General features: G+C 38.5%; 1 protein-coding gene across 1 annotated transcript; it reads right to left on the bottom strand.

Annotated features, from left to right (window-relative positions):
• Nucleotides 1–134: 134 nt before the first annotated feature.
• On the bottom strand, nt 135–18,035 carry LOC125486459. Its single transcript, XM_048614060.1, has 4 exons — nt 17,722–18,035; nt 5,616–5,817; nt 2,815–2,881; nt 135–1,311 (listed from the first exon to the last, which is right to left on the bottom strand). The coding sequence occupies exons 1-4, from the start codon at nt 17,952–17,954 to the stop codon at nt 944–946; spliced, it is 870 nt and encodes a 289-aa protein (XP_048470017.1). The 5' UTR covers nt 17,955–18,035; the 3' UTR covers nt 135–943.
• Nucleotides 18,036–23,623: the final 5,588 nt, after the last annotated feature.

Raw genomic sequence — 23,623 nt, 5'->3', positions numbered from 1 at the left:
TCCAGCAATCCCCCATCTACTAACCCAGCCAGCCCCCTATCCAAATACCCACTTCATTTACCTATCTGTTCACTCATCTATTCAATAACATCAAAGTATACTTTCAAACAAGTGTTTATTGAGTCAGTGTCTGTATTTCAAGGCAATAATATGGACAATAGCTCCACTTGACAAATTTCTTTGTACTTAAGATTCACAGTACAATTATTCTGTAAGGTACCTTGTACAAGTATAGTGGAAGAAAATCGTTCTTCATTTTTGTAAAGTGATGAGTTAAGTACTATGCCAGTTTATGACGCAATCTTTCATACATAGTTTTTGGTGAGCAAAAATGGTACAAATTATGTATCCTCTGACACACTTTTTGAACAACTTTAAGCTAGATATTATTAAGTCATTGGTAGTACAGTGATGACATATTTTCAACAGGGAATTGACCATAATACAAGATCTGTTTTCTAACTCTATAATCAGATAACCAGAATTATCTTTTAGACTGTCCATCAGAAGTGGCAACTACAGGTCCAAGTGCTAAACAGCCTTTCAATAAAGGAAATCTGAATGGCTATTATTGAGTAATGTTCTGAGGGACATTTACAAATATGGAGTAAAATTATTCAATTGCATTAAAACCTGTGTGCTGAAATCATGTTGATGGATTCAATAATGAATTTGATAAATTAGATCATTTGAAAATATGTATCCAAATATTTTAAACTTTATTAAAAGCAAATTTCAGCTGCACTAATTATATTGGCTCAATTTTCAAAGTGATAAAATATTGATTCACTTTAACATTTTCCTTCAATCTTCTGTGGGATGGGATGAATAAAATGACAGCTGATCACTTTGTTTTGCCTCATTTTTACTTACATTTAATATTTTCTCACAATCTTGCGCAGAATATATATCTCATTATTTTATACAACTTTTCATACATTCATTACAAGTGCCACACTTTCTTCATATATGCCTCTTTAAAACCATAGTCACTGATGTAGTACCCCACATCTGGATGACTTTTCAGGCTACAAGCAATAGAAGTTGTTTTAAAATATTCCAGAAACTGATGTGTTATATTCTGAATACTAATAATTGTGTCCTCTAATGCAGGCAAAACCCTATTGACATACTGCATCCAATCTGGAAGATTTATTTTCCACCATTCCTGGTCAGGATCAGGCAGAACTGTTCCATTTGATTCCAGGACATGGACAGAATTCTTGTATAATTCCTCCGAGAGCTCCAAAACATCTTTGCAGAACATTTCCAAACAGACTAGTGATTCTGGAAACACGCAGAATAAGGACTCTTGAAAAGAAAAGAGAGATATTTTTCACATGCATTTATTCTATGTTAAGACTGTAGGGTAGGTTCAAGATTCCATTTAAGCATTTTTAAAAATGTGTATGGCAGTGTCTTATCAATGGCTTTCTCTTCTTCTTGAGGTCTCTGCCAAAAGGCAGGACCAAGCCACAGTTCCATAATCTCCACCATGGATAGGGCAAGAAGACTGGTGCCGATTCCACTCCAGCTGGAATGGGGATCACGCCCCATGCTATGTGGTACCAATCTGATTCAGCTAACTGGACTAACCAAGCCCATAAGCAGTTAGTTTCCTGGGTGTACCACTTCTGAGCAGTATTCTGGCTAATTCCACAGCGCCTTCCACCAGCTCCAGTTGAAAGACGTAAGCCACCTTGTTCCTACAAACCAAACTTCCAGATTCCCCAAACCCCCTACTGATCCGCAGAACTGATTTTCTCTATCTGTTAGCACTCGACTCCTCATAGTTCTCAGTCCTTTTTTGCCCCCACTGCTCGATTACCCACCTCCTGCTCTGTTCTCTTTCTTTTCCATTCCAAACCCCACATCCCTTTCTACATCCTCCCCCATCTCCCTATCTTCCAACCCACGATTTCTATCCCTATTCCTCTCCCCATCTCTCTTGTTCCTACAAATTAAAGTCACCATGCGACCTTCTAGGTGAATCTAGGATGCTTCTCACAATTTGAAAAACCAGATCACTGTTCAACTCACATGCAGATAGTTGACTTTAGTAAGAAGGTAATCTGACACTCATTCTATCACGAGACAGAATCTTTCATCAGTCTAAACTTTCAAAAGTTTAAGAAAACTGATTTAAAAGAAGAGAACTGCAAGCATGTAGTCAAGCAAATCGTGCAACAACCAATGATTTAAACTCAATCAGAAATAAGCATGGTTGATGTGGTCTTACACCACTATTACTTTGTAGACTGGCTGTGAGGATGCTGCCTCTGGCTGTCTGCCTCTCTTCGGCAGCTTTGACTGACATGCCTGGGTGGCCGTGGAGCAGGAGTTAGCGTGTTAGCATACACTTGAAGCCTTTTGTAACTCACAATACTTGACCTGGAAGTCAAGTATTTATTTTTCATTCGTTCATGAAATGTAGGTGTCATTGACAAGGCTAGCATTTATTGCCCATCCCTAATTGCCCTTGAACTGAGTGGCTTGCTTGGCTGTTTTGAAGGGCAGTTAACCACATTGCAATGGGTCTGGAGTCATGGTGGGCCAGACCAGGTAAGGACAGCAGTTCCCTTCCCAAGAGGACATTAAAAAATCAGATGGAATTTTACGACAATCACCAAACCTAAATGCCGAGAGTGTTACTCTGGGGTTCTGGATTACTAGTTTAGTGACATTACCTCAACTACATTAGTTGTGACACACTAAACAGGGTCACCTTAGGTTTTCTGTTTGTTTCATGGCACTGTGGAGATTCAGCGCCTTAATTTATTTAAACAAAGGACATAGTGTTATAAAAGCACATACCAGCACTGGACTCAGAAATACAGCTCCCAACTGTTCGGCTTTCTTTGTTATGCATGTGTATCAACTCCTGTAGTAAATAAAGAAGGAAAGATGCAAATTGTTTGCTGAAATCCTATTTCTTTATTTGTCAGATTGCTTAGTTTACAGCGCAAAGGATTTGTCTTTTTCTACTGAGTTATATAGTTGCACAGGAACTTCCTATAATAATGGGATAAGTGAATCAGTCTCAGTCTTACCAATTAAAAGGAGAAAGAGTTGTATTAGCTTTGGTTAATCACCCTGATGGAATTGGGTAATGTGAGGCATTAAAATCACTGAGGCAAGATGCTACTTTTACTCTGCAATTTCAACTGTGAGTTAGGACCTCATTCCAGGCAAGGGTGGAGCTGACGGAAACACAAGATGTTGGGGTCTGAGGATAACAATCACTTTAGCATATTTTCTGTGAGGTCAACACCTATTGCTCACCTCCAGTAGTCACAGATGCCAAAACACAGAAGATGAAAAAGATAAATTGTAAAGCCTTTCTAGACTCCTCAAGGAAATCTAGGGCCTTCTATACCCCAGGCTTCCCTTTGGTTGCCCATGATTTACTTTAGAGACCTCCAACCCCCATTTAGATGTATCTTTACTGGTTCATTTTTCCAACCCTGCTGCACATGCTTGTTATCTGCTGGGGCCTTATTTCTGCCAGGCTTTAGAGAGAATTAGGGCTAATTTATATAAATAAAGAAACAGGGGTTTTGAAATTAAAGTGACCTCATGCCAGTAACTAGGTGAACTTGGTGCTTGGCTACCATTACATTTGGGCTATTGAAGTTGTACACAAGTTTGTTATGGAAAATACATAGCCTCAGCAAAATATAGTGATTAATGGCCATTTGGAGAGTGAGAGGAAAAGGATTTAACATCACATAACTCCTGAACAATTTATTTTACAATGGCTTTTGTCATGAATGGAAGCAGTCTGGCTGCCTCAGAATAGATGTTACAGGATAAAGCTATAGACAATAACATCACTAATAAATCAGAAGGACCAAACTACTTAAAACATGACTTAACTCTAATGACGAGAGTTACTTGGAAATTCTACGTATGTATACAATAGGGGGAATGTGGCCAAAAGTCTCCCAAGCTTCTGGGTGGTACTATCCTTTGTTGATCATTTTATTTTTCTTAATTGTAGTCATTCTTGCACAAGGAGGACTATGGTATGAGACAGTTGTTGCAAGTTCTCATGAGCCCTTACTGCAAAGTTTCAAGTCCACCAAGTCTATTCCATACAGCTGTGACGCCTTTGCACTCAGGTCAATAGCCACCAGTTTCATTTCTCTGTTAATGAGGCAAAAAACTGGGTGAACAGCATGAGTCAGGTGGGGCAAAAACTATTGGTATTCAAGAAGCCACAACCTGTAGTGCCCAGGCCGTCATTGTAACTAAGGTTTTGTCTGTATGGCTTTGAATCCCACTCTCATTGCCTTTTAGAGAGTTCTTGTGGCCCAGTGGTAGTATTTATATGTTTGAACCAGGAAGCTGGGTTCATGTCCCATGTGTTCAGGAGGTGGCAGTTAATAGTTAAAAACAAAAAAAAAATCATGGTGATTTGGTGATGGGAAAAAAATCATTTGTGTGTGATAGCACTTCCAGATATAAAAAGGAAAAAGAAAGCTGGGTGCTCCAGTCATTCCTAAGTATTGGACTTGCATTTGATGGTGGTCTCAATAAATGCAAATTAATAACTCAGCAGCAGTAGCTGATGCAGTCATTTGTGTGTGTAGAAGCATTTACTTATGAAGGGGTTTACAGCCTACATCAGGGTGTCAACAGATTGCTACTTCATACATTATCAGGGAGAAGGTAGCTGCTCTAGGGTCTTCTGTTGTGATGAGTCTGCAATTAGAATAGCAGGAAATTTGAAGCACAAAGGGACTTAGAAGCCCTGCTTGCTCACGATCCACCTAAGGTTAACATATGAACTCAGTTGGCAGTTAGGAAGACAAAAGCAATGTTCACATTTGGAGAGGGCTAGAATGCAAGTGCAGGAATGTACTACTGAGGCTGTGTAAGGCTCTGGTCAGAATGGATTTGGAATACCGTGAGTAGTTTTGGGCCCCATACCTAAGGAAAGATGTACTGGCCTTGGAGAGGGTCCAGAGGAGGTTTACTAAAATGATTCCAGGAATTAAGAGCTTGTCATATGAGAAGTGGTTGAGTTGAGGACTCTGGGTCTGTACTCAATGGAGTTTAGAAGGATGAACAAACAGGGATCTCACTGAAACTTACAGAATGCTGAGAGGTATGGACATGGAGAAGATGTTTCAACCAGTAGGAGAGACTAGGAACCAAGGCCACAGCCTCAGTGAAGGGATGACCTTTAGAACTGAGATGAGAAGGAATTTCTTCAGCCAGAGGGTGGTTAATCAGTGAAACTCATTGCCACAGAAGACTATGAAGGACAAGTCATTTAGTGTATTTAAGACAGAGATAGATAGGTTTTTGATTAGTAAGGGGATCAAAGATAGGAAGAATGGAGGAGATTGGGGTTGAGTAATATAACAGAGACTAATTGGCTGACTGGCTTAATTCTATTCCTTTATCTTATGGTTTTATGGTCTTTATGAATAAAAGTGATCAAGACATCGAACTTCAATCTAGATTGAGTTGTCTTTTCAGCATTCACCATGTTGGATAACATATTAATATAATTCTTACTGGCTCCTGTTTGTCAGCATATAGATGGCAAAATGTTTACATTGCAAACAAATTTATTGCAAAAGGTTTTGACAGTGATAGTTGCCTACCTCAGTGGTCACCGCTGCATGGCGTAAATTTTTTTTCTGTAAATATATAAATTCTGAGATAAATTTCACATGTTGCTGTTCAATAGAATTCAGTTCTATATCAGTAACACCTTTTCGATGGAGCTCATATACTTTTCCACTCCAGTTGCGGCGAAGAGTGGTGATGCTATTGGTTGCTTCTGTGGACTCTGTACCATTCCATCTGCAATATAGTAACAGACAAAGGTTTCCAATTTCAGAATACTTCATGATTTATCTAGTGAATTTCAGTGCTGAGGTGTTGACAGGCCTGTAGGCCATATGTCCCAAAGATTGTCAAATAGTTTAAAATAGCATATCCTTTCAGCTAAAACGGAAAGAACTGCGGATGCTGTAAATGAAATAAAAACAGAAATTGTTGGAAAAGCTCAAAAGGTCTGGCAGCATCTGTGGAGAGAAATCAGAGTTAACTTTTCGGGTCCAGTGACCCTTCCTTGGAATTGAGGATATTAACTCTGATTTCTTTTGGTTAGGTTAGCTAATTGGCTGATTTGCAATGTACAATGATGCCAACAGCATGGGTTCAGTTCTTGCCGTGGCTGAGGTTACCATGAAGGACTTACCTTCTCAATTGCTCCCCTCTCCTGAAATGTCATGACCCTCAGATTAAATCACCACCAGTTGTCTCTAAGGAGAGAGCAGCACTACGGTCTGGTGGGACTATGACAACTTTATTTTGCCTTTTACCTTCCGTAACAAGCAAGGTACCAACCATACCAAACCAGCCGGTGCTTGCAAAATCCCGTAACCCAGTGTACAACATTAGATGTAATTCTACAATTGGACAGCGTTTGCTGAATGATTCCAAATGTTTGTAGAATTGTCCTGACAATTAGTATTGTCAGTCAAGCTGGCAGTGTAGTGTACCTATGTGTACTAGAAGCTACATATATTAATACACAGGGCCTGTTCTTTGCAGACAGAGAGAATTTGTACATCAATTCTACCTGTTTCAACTCAACAGAATAGGTGACAGCATTTGAGATAACACAGTGGAGAGCTGGATGAACACAGCAGGCCAAGCAGCATCATAGGAGCAGGAAAGCTGACGTTTCGGGCCTAGACCCTTCTTCAGAAATGGGGGAGGGGAAGGGGGTTCTGAAATAAATAGGGAGAGAGGGGGAGGCGGATAGAAGATGGATAGAGGAGAAGATAGGTGGAGAGGAGACAGACAGGTCAAAGAGGCGGGGATGGAGCCAGTAAAGGTGAGTGTAGGTGGGGAGGTAGGGAGGAGATAGGTCAGTCCAGGGAGGATGGACAGGTCAAGGGGGCAGGATGAGGTTAGTAGGTAGGAAATGACTCCATTTTCTCCCCCTTGGTCCAGGAACTCCCTACCTACGTCCGTGACACCACCTACGCCCTCCACCTCCTCCAGAACTTCCTCGCGAACCATTTCAACTCCCCCTCCCATTCCTCAGATGACATGTCCATCCTGGGCCTCCTGCAGTGCCACAACGATGCCACCCGAAGGTTGCAAGAACAGCAACTCATATTCTGCTTGGGAACCCTGCAGCCCAATGGTATCAATGTGGATTTCACAACCTTCAAAATCTCCCCTCCCCCTACCGCATCCCAAAACCAGCCCAGCTCGTCCCCGCCTCCCTAACCTGTCCTTCCTCCCACCTATCCCCTCCTCCCACCTCAAGCCCCACCCCCATCTCCTACCTACTAACCTCATCCCGCCCCCTTGACCTGTCCGTCCTCCCTGGACTGACCTATCCCCTCCCTACCTCCCCACCTACACTCACCTTTACTGGCTCCATCCCCGCCACTTTGACCTGTCTGTCTCCTCTCCACCTGTCTTCTCCCCTATCCATCTTCTATCCGCCTCCCCCTCTCTCCCTATTTATTGCAGAACCCCCTTCCCCTCCCCCATTTCTGAAGAAGGGTCTAGGCCCGAAACGTCAGCCTTCCTGCTCCTATGATGCTGCTTGGCCTGCTGTGTTCATCCAGCTCTACACCTTGTTATCTCAGATTCTCCAGCATCTGCAGTTCCTACTATCTCGGTGACAGCATTTGATGGCAAAGTTCTGACCAATCAGAGTCAGAGTTTAGAATTTCAGCAAAGCTTGACACTTAAATGTCATTCACCATTAATCAGTGCATTTTCTCTGGCCATGCCTCTGTCAGAGTCCACTTGCCAACCTGTTAGTATTGTCACTTCATGCAAAATAAACATTGGTTTTCCATTTGAATTAGCATCCTTTTGAATTGTCCAGATGAATGAAATGTGAAAAGCTTCAACTAAGTAAGTCTTTCTTCAATGTGCTAATTTACATGAAGAATTTTCAATGCATGATCAAGCATAATTTTCGGTATATATGCTCTCTAACAGAATTTTCAGCCTATATTCTCTCTAAATTACATGTCAAAAATGTCTACAGAGGTATCATGTAATATATGAAAGTGATGGATAGAAAAGATCCACTTTTCCACACCTTAAGTTAAATGGGACTTTCCTAAAATTTTGACCTTTCTTTACTTTCCACAGATGCTGACTGACTTTCTGTATACTTCCTGCAACTTTTATTTTGTTTCAGGTTTCCAAATAATAGGCTGGAAATCGGCAGCAAGATCCACACGAGGCTTGGAAGAGCACTCCTGCTTACTTCCACATCCATTCTCTCTTGGATAAGGCTTTCAGTAGTTGAGTTAATAGCTGATGTCTGTTTAGGCTTTACAATGTCTAGAAATAGAAGACTTGAACGCTCTACCCATTTCTGGAATGTTGCAGTTGTGATTCCATTCCAGACATTGCCAAAATTTTGTACAGAATTTTTGGGTTCAGATATTTTGTAATTTAGCTGTTCAGAGATGTTGTAATAAACTTTGGTGGAGGATGAGATTTGTTCCTACCACTACAGCATTAACCTGTTCAGGGATGTTGTGACACATCTCTGGAACAGATGAGACCTTAACCTGGGCCCCCTAGCTCAAAGTTGTGGACACTACCACTGTTCCACAACAGCCCAGGTCTACATACAAAGACAAAACTGAAAGTTGATAAAGGTGGACAAATAACACCCTCAATTGCTGACCTCCTATTTTTCAAGCAAGACACATGCATGGCAGAGAAACTCTGGTACTTTCATCCAGAGTTGAAGCATAGGATCTTTTTGGAATGCTATAAGCCTTCCTGGTTACAGGCTATTCAAATGAGGTAGACAGGGGGAATAGAGGAGGAGGGAATCCTAATATTGATCAAGGAATCAATTATAGCGGTGAGGAGGGATCCTATCTTTGAACGATCATAAAAGTAGACCACATTGATGATGAAGTAAAACACAAAAAGGCAAACATGCTAGACACCCTAAACAGTCACGAAGAGATAGAGAATCAAAATTTCAGAGAATTGTATGAATAATAAGGTATTAATAGTAGGGGATTTTAACTACACAAATATTAACTGGGATAGTTTCAGTGAGCAAGATAGGGAGGGCATCCAGAACTGTTTTAGCCGCAGAAAGGAGCCTGGGCAGGTGGCAGGGAACATTTTGTACATAATCACCATAATTCCATTAGATTTGGGATAGTGAAGGAAAAGGTTAAGGATGGGCTGGGAATAAAAGTTCTAAACTGGGGAAAGGCTATATTTTACTAAGATAAGATACAATCTGGCCCAAGTGGACTGGGGGCAGCTAGTTGCACATGAAACTGGGCAGTGGGAGGCATTCAAAAAGGAACTAGCGAAACAACAGAGCAAACATGTTCCCATTAAAACAAAGGATGGGGCCAAGACCAGAGAAGTCTAGATGTCATGGGACATAAAGTTTAGGTTTAAGAAAAAAAAGAAGTCAATAGCAGATATCAAAAGCTCAATATGGTGAAGTGCAGATGGTAACTTAGAAAAGCAAATTAGGAAAGCTAAGGGAGTGCATGAGTGAGCAAGCATTTGTGGGTAGAATAATGAAAAACAACAAAAGGGTTCTGTAATATATAAACAGCAAGTGAATGACTAGGGAAAGAGTAGGGCCTATTGTAGACCTTAGAGCTAAATGTCTGTGGACTCAGAAGTCAGAGGCATAATCCTCAATGAATACTTTGTGTTCAGCTTCACAATAGAAAATGATGCAAGTATAAATTTCAGGGGTGGAGGACTTTGAAATTTTGGAGGTAATTAACAAAGTGAAGGTACTAGCTGGCTTTAGCAGCCATAAAAATGGATAGCTCTGCAGACACGTATAAGATGTATCCCAAGCTGTAGAATAAGGCAAGACAGGAGATAACAAGGGCAGTAATTTTCAAATCTTCTCTGGCCATAGGTGAGGATCCGGAGGACTGGAAGGCTAATGTTGTCCCATTATTTTTAAAAATGGAGAAAAATGGAGATAGATCAAGAAATTACAGGCCAGTCAGATGTTATTAGAAAGTATTCAAAGTGTCAGAGTATATCTGCAAATTAAAATGCACGGATTGATCAGAGATAATCAACCTGGATTTGTTCAGGTAAGGTCACGTTTGACAAATTTGATCAAACCTTTTAAGGAGATAACCAGGAATGCTGATGAAGTAATACAATTAATGAGCTCTATATTGACTTCACCAAGGCTTTTGATAAGGTTCCTCATGGCAGAATTGTCAACAAAATAAGAAACCCATGGGAAAGTAGCATGTTGGATCTAAAATTGACTGAGAGGCAGAAACAAGAGCTTGATGTTACAGGAATGTGACTGGAGGTGGGATTCTGCTAGGCTGAGTGCTGATGCCCTTACTGTTTGTAGTGTGCATAAATTATTTGGATTTAAATATAGGAGACATGATCAAGAAGTTCATGGATGACACAACATTTGGTAGCAAAAAGTAAAGAGGACAGCTGTAAGCTGCAAGAGGAAATCAACAAACTAATCAGCTGGGCAGAGCAGAGGCAAATGAAATTCAACATGGAAAAGTGTGAGATAATGCATTTGGGGAGGGCTAGCAAAGCAAAAGATTATATGATGATTCATAGAACCCTGAAAATTACTGAAAATCAGAGGTACCTTAGTATGCCTGTCAACAGATCCCTGAAGATAGCAGAGTAGATACATCAGATGTTAAAATGATACAAATGCTGTCAGATGAATATGTCACTTCTTTCTAAAAACATAAAGCATGAGACAAGCTATAAATCCAAACAAGGCAAGTTCTACCCTTATTTTAAATGAAGTCTAAATGAGAACAATTGTATGGGAAATTAGTAAATGTTTACTTTTTATTAATTTGTTTAAATTGGACTTTTATAAAGACGCAGACACTAAGTGAGGAATCTACCATTTTAATACTATTTATATTTGTGTGGCAGTACCTTGGTATGCTGCACTACCTTCCATTGTATTATATGTTACAACTGACATTATTCAAGTATTAATTTTTGATATGTTCTATCAAGACTACTTGATTTTACAGAAAATATGAGCAGGAATGGCCCATTTGGTTTCTTGAGCCTGTTTCTTTCTTCAATAAGATAATATATTATCACCCAACACCACTTTTCTGCTTGATCCCTACATTCTCAAAGGTTGGCTGATTTCATTGGACATTATCAAATGTCATGTACTTGGTTAATTCAGAAATTATCATCTTATCCTATAATGAAACTGTTCCAATTCTTGTTTTGCAATTTTATGAAGTTATGCCTGGGATTGACTTACTGTAACAAACTGCATCAGGGGAAGCAATACCTTAGTGGTACTATTGCTGGACTGTTAATCCAGATAACCAGATAAGGCTCTGGTCACCTGGGTTTGAATCCCACCACAACAGATGGTGGAATTTGAATTTAATTTGCATTAAGAGTCTAATGATTTCCATGAATGCACTGCTGATTGTCTGGGAAAAAAACATCTGGTTCACAAACGTCCTTTAGGGAAGGAAGCTGCCATCCTTGTCTGGCCTACATGTGACTCCAGACCCACGGCAACGTGGTTGACTCTTAACTGCCCTCTGTGCAATAAATGCTGCCTAGCCAGTGATGCCCACATCCCATGAATGAATTTAAAAAAAGATGCTAAATATAAATGTAACTGCATAAAATGCTTAAGATATTTAATCAAATTCTGGAAAAGCAATGAATGTTAGCTCTTGAGAATTAAAACAGTTTAATTCCATCGTACAGTAATGGATAGCTTGTATTTTGTTGAAATATGATATAGATCAAAATGGGGAAAAAAATGGCTACAATGATACACTGTGTTAATAACAAATAGGATGGCATCAGGTGGGTGGAGGTGACTATTCAATTGCGTCTAATGCTCATGTAACAACACAGGAATTGTATCTAGGCCATTGCCTTGGGGACATTGAATTAGTTTGAATAGATAAGAAAGGTGTGAGTCTATTCCAAGTGGGTGGTTAAAATGGAGAAATGGCTCATCAGCAAGAAAAAAAGTGATCGGGATATTATTAGGCCCAATGAATGTCAAAAGATTCAGCATGATTTGTTTAAATCATTAATCCTTTAATTTGGAGGAAAAAGTGCCAGATAAGATGGGAAAAAAATTACAAGCTTGAAAGCTAGGATTCGCTACGTACCCAGAGAATGCCTGGAATTACTTTGTTGTTCTAAGGTAAGTGTAGAATGCCTTCAGATGAACAATTGCATTTTTGATGTACAATGTAAACAAATATTCTGAGATGAAAAAATTAAAAAATCAAAAGATAAGGTCACACTAATTCTAATTCAAATTGAAATGCCATGACAAGTGGTCTAAGACAAAAAGGTTTCTATCACACAAGTATTAAGAGGGAAGGAGTGAATATGAATGATTTTATTGTCACGTATATTTTACAGTGAGAACAATAAAATACAGTGAAAAGCTTTTCCACTGTTGCCATGATCCATGAATTGATAGTATTAAAATTGGAAGAATTCATTCAAAACCTAGATGAGAATGTTATATGTAATTTACTGCACAGTATTCACTTATTTCAGTGCATGAAAAATGTTAAACAAATCACTTGTTAAAAATTTTGACGAAACACCCTCACATTGTTTTCTCTGTTAAACAAAGTGTTAATATGAAAATCACTCAAGTGAATGACTTTTGCCTCTTCGGTAATTAATGCTAGCTGTAAGCAAAAAGTACTTAACAACTGTAATGCTATTGCTCTGAATCTTATTTTGGTATTTAATAGTTGATGCATTACACATGTAGTTTGATAAAATGATTAACATTGCATTAACATTGCAATCTTAAACTCCATTTTAATTTGCCAAAGTATGATTTAAATGAATGATAGGTCAAGTGATTTCCTGACATGCATTCACTGTGAATGCTGTCCATTACTGGAGAAGTGTTATCAGGGATTCATCTCTTATCTATGTAAACTAGGGTCCACTTTTATGCTGAAAAGCATTTAGAGAATGCTTGATATGGTCAAGAATGTCATTATGTTGTCTTACTATCTACAACCAGTAGATGAAATAGGTGGTGAATGGTACTCCAAAAGGGCTGGATTTTATCAGTGGTGGGCTGTTGAACAGACCAATATCTATTGTTGAATGAAGCAGCGAAAGGCTTTCAGTGATTTACTAAGGTTTAATTGTAAATATACAGTTTAACACAAATACCAGTTTCCACCTTTCCCTTCTGGACACTTTCCCTGTCCAGAGGCTAATTCCCCACTGGCAATGAAGCCAAATTAGTTTTATATTAGGAAGTACTCTTACACACAACTGAATTTTTTTCTATCACCACATCATCAGTGGTAATTTTTCCAACTGTTGACCACACCAATAAATGATCCCAGCTTTTAAACACAAAGTCCAATGAACAGCTCACCAGTCTCAATATCTCTGAAGATGTGCTGGTTTAATTTAGAATTTTGTTTAAGAATTAGGTTTTATTGTTACATATACTCAAGTACAAAAGTACAGGAGTACAGTGAAAAGTGCACAAAGTTGTCATTCTCCAGCGCCAACTTAGGTACTAAAACCTAATTAAGAAAAAAACAAACATCTTAGATACAAAAACCAAAACAACCATCTGAGATACAAAACCTAAAAAGCACCCATATTTTTAACATGGGTGTCCTAATGCCAAGCTGGAAAGTCAATACAACCGAGTGTTTAGTTGACCTTTGACAAGATCTTTTTGGAACTGGGTGTCCCAACCGCTTCAAGGACAGGAGCCCATCTCCAAGAGCTACCATCTATTTGGAGGATTGATAACTCTTAATTTGTAAAAGCACCACTGAGTGTGGTATCTACTGCTGGGACTGCAACTGTCTAAACTGGGTATCAACTTCCCCACAAGAGGTTGGAGTGCTAATGGAAAGGATAATGAAGTTTGCCATGGGATAACCTTGGTCACTTGGGACCCCTGGACCACAGATTACCAAAACAGGCAGCCTGCCCTAGCCAACAGCATAATTGTCAGGTTTCACTGGGAGGTGTCCTCACATAGTGGGAAGGCCACCAGCATAAATTTCCAGTTGGTATCTCCAACAAGTGTACAACAAATATACAACATTATGCAAAAGGTAAATTGCCTGTGGTTGTGGAAAGAAATTGTTACTCCCTGTTGCAAATAAAATTCTATTGCATTGGAAAGGTGACAGGTAGTCTACGACCTCACCTTCTCAAACAATTTTCTAACAAACATCCATCTCCCTGTCTTCAGAGGGTTCTTAAATTGAGCCCTCCGTGTGCAATGCTCAACTCCTTGGGAGGCTAAATCATTAATGCTAAAATGCAGGTGGGAGTTTTCACCTTGTGGTCTAGTTTTGCACAGTGCTGGAATTCTTCAGTGGACAGCCTCAAGTATAAAGGGAGATGGAAATTTGCTGGGCATGTCTCATATCTCTTAGCTTTGTAACATTATAGAGTCAGATTGGAATCTCATTCCAAAGTATTTCCCAGCCCTTTGCAATTTGATGGTTTGTATAAGGATCAAAGTCATTGCAATTACTCCCCATTCCCATATGTGTCTTCATGCTTCTCGGAACCAGGCCACACATAGACCCAGCATTATGTTCAGCTGAGAGCTGAGCTTTAAGCCCTACATCCTGCTAATTCACCTTCATAAGACCTCACATTCTGACCTCTATCAGGATGCACCATCATTTACATCGTTTCCAATCTATTACCCTTTCTAAATTATTTCATTTTTTTTGCTAGTTTTTCATTATGTACCCTCAATCAATTCTACTTTTTCAATATTGAAATATATCCTTTTCAAACCAAGCCCCATTTATCATTCACCTCACCCTTTTTAAAATAACAGCTTCTTTGATTCTTGATTCCATAAAGTATAAAGTTTAAATTCCTCATCCTTGTGTTTCAATTCCCTCCACTGCTGCTTTGACATTTCCTGCAATGAGGGAATGTCACTGCCTGCCATTTCCTATTTAAGTCACATGCCACCCTGACTTGGAACTGTACTGCCATCCCTTCACTGTCAAAATCCTGAAACTCACTCCCTAACAGTGCTGTATATGTCGCTACACCATAAAAATTGTGGAGGTTCAAGAAGGTGGCTCATCACAATCATCTTAAAGGCAGTTGAGGGTGGGGAATAAATGCTGGTCTTCCTACATCCATGAACATTAAAAGAAAACTGCCTTCAGCTTTATATCTGTGATTGCATCTTATGGTCTGAGACAATGGCCCTTTTCCAAAGGACACAGATATATAGTGGTTGGCAAAAGAAGCCAAGGTAACATGAGGAAATTGTTTCTGGAAAATAAAGGTTTTGTGATCTGGAATGCCATGCCTGAAAGTGGTGGAAGCAGATTCCATTGATACTTTCAAAAGGGAATTGGATAAAAAGAGAAGAAAAATGTATGGCAGTGGGACAAAAATAGGGAGAGGAACTAATTGTGAGTTCTTTCAATAAGCCAGTGCAGAAAAATAGCTCCACTTACCTCCTTTTGGACTGTACCACTCTATTATTAGTAATGCAGACTAAATAATAACAATGCTGAACTGGTCAATCAATAATCCAAACTTAAAAGGACAAAAAAAATAGATTTTACAATATATTGGAGAAAAGTAAATGGAAAGCATTTGGAATCTTTGGAAATGTGGTAAAGGAAATAAAAGTTGAATCTGGAAATATACAAGACTGCATACAATAGACAGCAAAATGTCCTCCCAATAATGTAATAATCAGGGAAAAATGCTTAATGGCTGGATGTGCAAACCCAATTAATGGCCTGTACATAACAGCTCAGTAATAAATTACCCTATCCACAATGTGCCAGAATTTGCTGGAGTTGAGCATCTTTATTACATTTCAAAATCAAAATTGATCTTAAGAACATTTCTTGCTGTAATTTGCTGGTAATTTGTACTGATTACAGCACATTAAGGGCAAGAGGGCATATGAATGGCAGGAGCAATGATATATTCCCTCCACCAATTCTATTTAGGCAAGGCCGGATTTCACAACCTTATCAAATACACGTGAAGAATTAAAGACAAAAAGAAGTATTGAATTAAGATGGAAGAGAGACAGAAAGGAAGTACAAGAAAAGAAAATTAAAATTTAACATTAAAAAACTCCCATATTAATTAAATATCTAGAGGAAGGAGACGCTACCTTTTTAATTGTTCACTTTCTGGGCCAGTGACTTTGATTAGCAGTTATCAGTAATTATCATATAGTTGAAGGGGTGCTTATGTTATTAATTATGAGACAACTTTCTTAGTGGCCATATAATGTGCAACAGCAGCAACTTCACAAAAGTCAGGAGGAGATGGAGGGTGAAGTGCCATTCCTTTGAAGCTAATGAGTGGTGAAAATTAGTCAATAAATTTGGGGATTTACAATTCACAAGGTACCTACTCTTTGCCTCAAGTTGTTGACCAATTACCACATCAATAAAATACATCTTGTTCACATGCTGTTATTATATTAGCGAATTTTGGCATAATAAAAAGAGAAATTCTCCACATGAAAAGCCTAACCCACCTTTTGTTTGCAATTGTTTTTGCACTTGTCTACTCCTTCATTGTCTCCTTTGCCTTCATAATCTACCCAATGCTGGTTACTTAGATCTTCCTTTCTCTCTCAGCTGTGAATCAGTTTGCATCACTATGATCCATGACTCACTCCATGAAACTAAAACACAAAAAATCTAGGCTGACCCTCCAGTGTAAAACCAAGGGAATGCTGCATTGCTGGAGTTGCCATCTTTCAGAAGATATGATAAACTGAGGAACTGTTTGCTTTCTCAGGTGGATTAAAAAGATCCCATGACACTGTTCTGAAGAAGAGCAGTTTGGCAAACTCACCCTGAATTGCGTGTGGTCTAACTTTACTAACTAGGCTACCTCGCAAAACCTTGTAGAAGGCTTTACTGAAGTCCATGTGAACAACGTTTACCGCTGTACCCTCATCAATTTTTTTGGTTACTTCCTCAAAAAAATCAAGTTTGAGAGACACCATTACTGGAAAATTGCAAAGTTAAGGCAATTGTCTGTTATAAAGCAATTTACACTTATGGTGAATAGATTGAAGCACTGATTAGTTACGAATAAACTAGGTCATTTCACACATACAAATCACAGTTTACACCACAACCAGGGCACTTTGTCATCACACAAACATTCAGAACTCTGAACCCTGAATTACTTTACAATCGGAAGGTTCCATATTTTGCAGAATTGGTAGCCCCAAACTCATCAAATATTTTAGATGCGTTATTAATGCAAAGACCACAGTTTTCTTCATTGTTTTGAGTTATCACTTCCCGATGCTCGAGCAATTTTACACAAACCATTCTCTTCGGATCAGAAGCAGTGAGAATTCATGAAGAGAGAATCATTTTTGGGGCAGAATGCAAGATTAGAAACTTTCCCACGCATTAATGTTAATAAATGCAGCACATTATTGTGGTCACACATCTGTTGGAGCCGAAAGGAACTACTTCACAAATGCAAGTGAGAGAATCTGTCACTATTTCCAAATGTCCAATCCTTCCCAAACTCTGATTGCAGATTTAATTTATTCTCTTCTCTGACCTAGATTAAGAAAAGCATCCGCAGTGCACTTTTTTTTAATACGGTGAGTTACGACATTATCCATCATGTGTTGCAAATGCCTTGAAAATACAAATTTAACAAAACAAACATGTAAAGGTCTACCTTCGATACAGATTGACAATGTCATTAAGAGCATCAGCCCACTTCCAGCGGTAGTACAGGAGCAGGATATTGGAAGGTCTGCTGATCCACTGTTTGGATGCATTTCCGATTGATTTGAGCAAGATTACAGCATCTCTCCGGGCTGCGTTTAACAAAGCTTCGTGACTTTTGATTAAATCCACTGACCAGAGTGCCCGGTATCGCTTGTTGGAAATATCACACTGCTGCAGCATGTCTGGATGGAGTCATCTGGTGGAGCTGCTGGTGTTTGCAGTCATAGCGCTCAGCCACTGCAGATAGCCATCTCTCTCTACCTAATGTATCTCACCGAGATTTCAACCAATTTCACTGACGTCACAGTGATGGACTTGCTGTGAAATGATTTTAAACTCAACCCCCGCCAAGTTACAAATATAGAAACGGTATCATAGCAACAACAGCTGACAGCAAATCCCACGAGTGTAGAACGGGTGTCAGGCCAATCAGTGATAAGAGAATTGTAACGGTTTACATGTCCTTCCTGGCTCAGGGATGAGCAAAATTTGGAGCTAAGGTGCAGAACGTTGCAAATACGCAAGCTGCTAATTGCCAACACCTTTGGAATATCAATTACCATCTGGAGATGGCAATTGCAACGACTACAACAAGTTTGTTACTCTGTGAATAACCAAATGCATGTAATATTGCCAGCTAGATGATTGGTGAAGGAAGAGAATTTTAAGTAGTGCAAAAGTCAGTATGAGCTTAAATTCCCCCCTATCTCCCCAATACTGTTGGCCGAGAAGATTTATTTAGCTCGGAAACCTTATTATTGAGGCGGTACCTGTTTCTGTTCCATCTTCACAGTGACAACTGCAGATTATAGATGCAACCTGTAACCGAATGCATTTTGGGATGGAGCTCCTGCAGTAAGGAATAAATTGTGACCATCAGCTCGTTGTGGTCAATGTAATGATAAGTGAGAAACGGTGATTCCTTGCTCCACTTTATTATTTAACAACTGAGACCATTATGTGAGAAATGTTAAAGTTTACGTTTTAAAGTTGGCAAACGCTTGAGGCAGTGTGTCAACGTATGAAAACCTTCTGCTCGGGAAGAGTGGGAATTAAAAAAAAACACAAGTTGTGATGTTAAGCAGAAAGATGTAAAAACATAGATACACCTTTCATTTGGTGCTCCATTTCCATGAGCACGCTCCGATAGAGCTGCAGCAGTGAAACTCTGGAATCATGAAATTCCTTAAGGCTTTTCATTGTTATATTAAATTGTGAGTGTTGGGTCATAATTGAGGCTAATAAACTTGATGGCTTCCAGTCAATCCAGCGGAAAAGCTCGATTTTCCCATGTTGAACAAATATATAATAACTTTTAGTTTTGCAAAATAAAGAACGACAGATCTGAAACACACCAAAACAGAATTTGCTGGTGAAACTCAGCTGACCTGGCAGCATCTGTGGAGAGAAAAAAGTTAACATTTTGAGTTATTATTAGCCTGAAAAATTAACAATTGAGACTAATTCAAATGTAAACATGCACAAAGAAATTAAGGTAAAGGCGCAATGTACTTCATACTGAGTGTTTACATTGGCAGCTTTCCTGAATTATGACATTCTAAAGGATATGCATGAACATTTAATGGTAAGATTTAATCATATAATGATTTAAAGATTTGATTTCTTACTGTGCTTTACTGATAAAAATAATCTATTTTCTGGAGGATGCCATCTGTTTGACTATTCAGATTGTATTTTGAGAAGGAACGTAACTGAAGCCAGGTTTAAAAAGAAATGAAATAATCTGGATGTTTGACTGTATGACTACATAATATTTTATTATTCTAACAATTTCTATTTAAGATTTTTTCCATCCTGTAATTCTTGTTGTATTTGCTACACATTTTTAAGATCCAAATGAAAAATGATAGCATTTTTGTTATTGGTCGTGGTTCGTTGGGATATTTTGTAAATGAGACTTCTGGATGAGAGGCAAAAGTTCATAGTACAGAATACTTCTAAGGATGAGAAAAAAAAATGTTGAGGTAATTAGAATTATCTTTGGGCAATGGATCATAAAATACTATATTCCCGAATATGTGTTGTCAGTGCACAGGCAGAAGCCCGAGAGGAAGACAGCTGACTCTCTTCTCAGTTAGCTAATAAAATGGGTGTACAAGCTTATGTGAGAGGGTAAAGGAGTGTACATCTGATAAACTCTGCTAATCAACCAAACAAGATAAAAAAATATTGTGCACCACAAGTCATTAGTTATCTTTTATATTCCATGAGGCAATTTGGCAACTAGTGAACCATGAATCCTCATAAAGTTTATATCATCCCACAGAATTAATCTTGTAGCAATTGTGGGAAGGGCTGAAATGAAAATTCTAATGGTAGATAAACTTGTCTCTCACATCTTCTTTGAAGTTACGCCCTTTACCTTAAACATATGTCCCCTAGTAACTGACATTTCTAACCTGGAAAAAGACTCAGTTTATCTATTCTACCTATGCCCTGCATTATTTTGTAAACATCTATCAGGTCGGCTTTCATCCTTCGACATTCAAGTGAAAACAAACCAAGGTTGTCCCATCTCCCCTCATAGCTAATACCCTCCAAAACAGGCAACATCCTGGTAAATCATTTCTGTACCCTCTCCAAAACCTCCACGTCCTTCAGGTAGTATGGCAACCAGAACTATATACAATATTCTAAATGTGGCCTAACTAAAGTTTTGTACAGCCATTATTCTAGAACACACAATTAAATACCCTATAGCCAATTTCTATGTCCCAGTTAATCTCCAAATCCTGCTGTGTTATTTCTCACATGTCAGTTCACCTTTAAGAGATATGCTTACATTATCACTATGTCATGGCATATGATTGGGGATATAAAGGTCTCGCTAGTGCCTCTTGAAGTGCAGTGGTAATGTCCTTACTCCTAGGCCAGAAGGTCCAGATTCAAGTCCTACTTGTCCCAGAGGTTGTGTCATAACAATTTTGAACAGGTTGGATAAAATAAATAACAATAAAGTCTTATTGTACACCAGAATTGTTTGGAGAAAATTGCAAATGCTCTAACTATAATCATCCAATTTTTAAAAAAATTCATGCATGATTCCTCTAGATTGGAAAATCATACATGCACCATTTATATTTAAGGAAATTGAGAAAGCAAAATTTGGAAACACTAGATCAATTTGTTTAATAACTGTCATAAATGTTGGTCAATGTCTGTTGTTCTGGAGTCTGTCAATAAGAATGGAGTCACTGAACAATTTGAAAAGTCTCAGCTGCTAGGAGAAAAGCAGCATGAAATTATAAAGGATAGGTCATAATTGACAAACCTGTTAGATATTTTGAAGAGGAGAGTAAAATAATGGACAATACAAACTATGAATGCTACTTACATGAACTTCCTCAACAGTCCTACATAATATCTTATGAGCTAAATTTAAAACACATAGAATTGAGAGCAAATTATCAACCTGGTTAAGATATGTCTCTTAAGAGATCAGACCTAATGGTCTTATTGGCTTTGTGGCACGAGACAGAAAGTAGAGAAAATGGGCAGGTACCCTAATTAGCAGAATGTATGTACTGGCATCTCATAGGCTTTTGTCTTGAGACCTTAACTACACACTATTTACCTGTTAGATGATGAGATAGACAGCCACATATCCATATTTGCTAACAACACAAAGGTCGTATTGTAAAGCAGTTTCAATGGAAACATTAAGTTACAAAGGAATATTATAATGTTAAACTGTATTCATAAAGCTGCAACAAATGAGTTTCATTATAGACGAGTCTATGATCATCCATATTCACCCAAAAAATGAAAAGCTAGAAATGGTGCAGATCTAAAGAAACTTGTAGGAGATTTGTGTATTTAGGCCATTAAATTTCATGAACAATTAAAAGATTTAATATTAAGCAGGATTATTTACCCACAAATTTGGTTCTGGGTTGGTTCAAAATCTACATGTTTGCATATAGGATAAATACTGCAAAATGTTTCCAATTATTGCAAACCAATCTTGTGAGAATCATTAATGGTATCGTTGTCCCAGCTACATACTGTTCTGCTGCAGAAAGAACAAACAAACTCTCAGGATTAAATCATTTAGTTTGACAATATGGCTGGAGGACTGGAATACAAGGAGTTAAAAGTCATGCTGCAGTTAGACTAAGCTCTGATTAGTACTGTGCTCAGTTTCGGGCAGTACACCTTAGTAGGTTAGACATATTAGCCTTTGAAGGAATACCAATTGCAAAGATTAAATTCCAAGGTGAGATTAAACAAACCAAGGCTATGTTCCTGGCTGTTTAGAAGATTAAACAGTGATTTTATAGAAATTTTCAAGGTATTAAATGAGCCAATATGGTAGATAGATAAAATTGTCACTGGTTGGGGAATCTAGGGGACGTTTATTAAAATTAGATCAAAACCTTTCAGAACTAAAATTAAGAAATACTTCTATTCAGGACTGTTAAAGTTTGAAAGCCTCACCCAGGAGCGGCAAATGATGCTGGATTGTCTGAGATTGAGAGATTTTTGTTAATCAAAGTTTTATGGATTACAGGGAGAAAGTGAGTATATGTAGTTAGGTCACCAATCAGCCATGATCTCATTGAATGGTCAAAAAGGGTTGGCAGTTAAATGGCCTTCACTTGTGCCTATGCCAGGACACAATGCATGTTAACATGCGAAAAAGAAGATAAAGGTTAATGTGAAACAACTTATCTGCTTGTCACATAATGTGAAATGTAGCTATGTCAAAACAGAAATAGGTTGAACATTTAAACTAAGTATCTCATTGTGTATAACAGGAGTTATCATGTACAAATAATTCTGCTTCTGGCACCAGGATACCAGATGCTTTCAGGATTAATGGAATTATATTTTTACCATGTTTTTTAAAATTCTTTAAGTTCATGTTGTAGATAAATATTTTGGTTTATTCTTTGTCATCTTCATTTCTATTGCATAAGAAACTTCTATTTATTGTTAAAGCAAAATCTGTAACATTGCGGTTTATGTTTTGGTGAGAGACCATCTCATTAAAATCAAAAATACAAAATGTGATCTAACAATGTAGACTTCAATCTGGAGTCTGATTGTTAAGCAATCACATCAGCTGGGATCATAAGGCTACTGTTAACAGATTTTGAAGGCTTTACAAGATCTGCTGTTCCCACATTCAAAAATGGCGAAATCATCTGTCTGGATGGGCATTAGGGAAAAATTAACACTCATTCAAGCTGTGTTCTAACACTGCATGGCACTAAGGAAATATTAACTTTGGAAGTTTCTTTCATGATCGTGCATCTGAAATTTGTATCTTGAGTTCTGCTATGGTCCTCATCAGTTTGACAGGCATCCTGATGCTGACCTTTTCTCACCCACCTATCCTTGTTCACCCCTAAGCATTTGCAATTTTGTATAGGCTGCTAAATGAGCATGCAATGCTTAACTTCACTCCAACATCTAATGTTACAGAGTTTGCGCTTGAAACCTTTTCTTCCACTGGAACATTGTGCTATGAGGCAGTGTTTGGATGTTAATGGAACATTGGATATCACCCATCCCTAAATGAGATCATGCTCCCTAGTAAAACACAGAGCTAGAATGAACCATTGCTCTGAGACAAATATACTCATGAATAGTCATTCAATCAAAATCAAATAGTCATACAGTGTTGAAACAGGCCCTTCGGCTCACCATGTCTATCCTGACCAACAACACCAAACTGCACTAATCCCATTTATCTGCATTTGGTCCATAGCCTACAATGCACTGGCATTTTAAGTGCTCATCCAGATGCTTCTTAAATGTATTGAGAGTACCTGCCTCTAGCACCTTCTCGGACAGCACGTTCCATATTTCTACCATTCTCTAAG

The sequence above is a fragment of the Rhincodon typus genome, chromosome 29, assembly GCF_021869965.1.
Source record: "Rhincodon typus isolate 14 chromosome 29, sRhiTyp1.1, whole genome shotgun sequence".
NCBI classification, from domain to species: Eukaryota; Metazoa; Chordata; class Chondrichthyes; order Orectolobiformes; family Rhincodontidae; genus Rhincodon; species Rhincodon typus.
The sequence above is the reverse complement of the archived record's forward strand: the minus strand, read 5'-3'. Positions and strand labels throughout refer to the sequence as shown.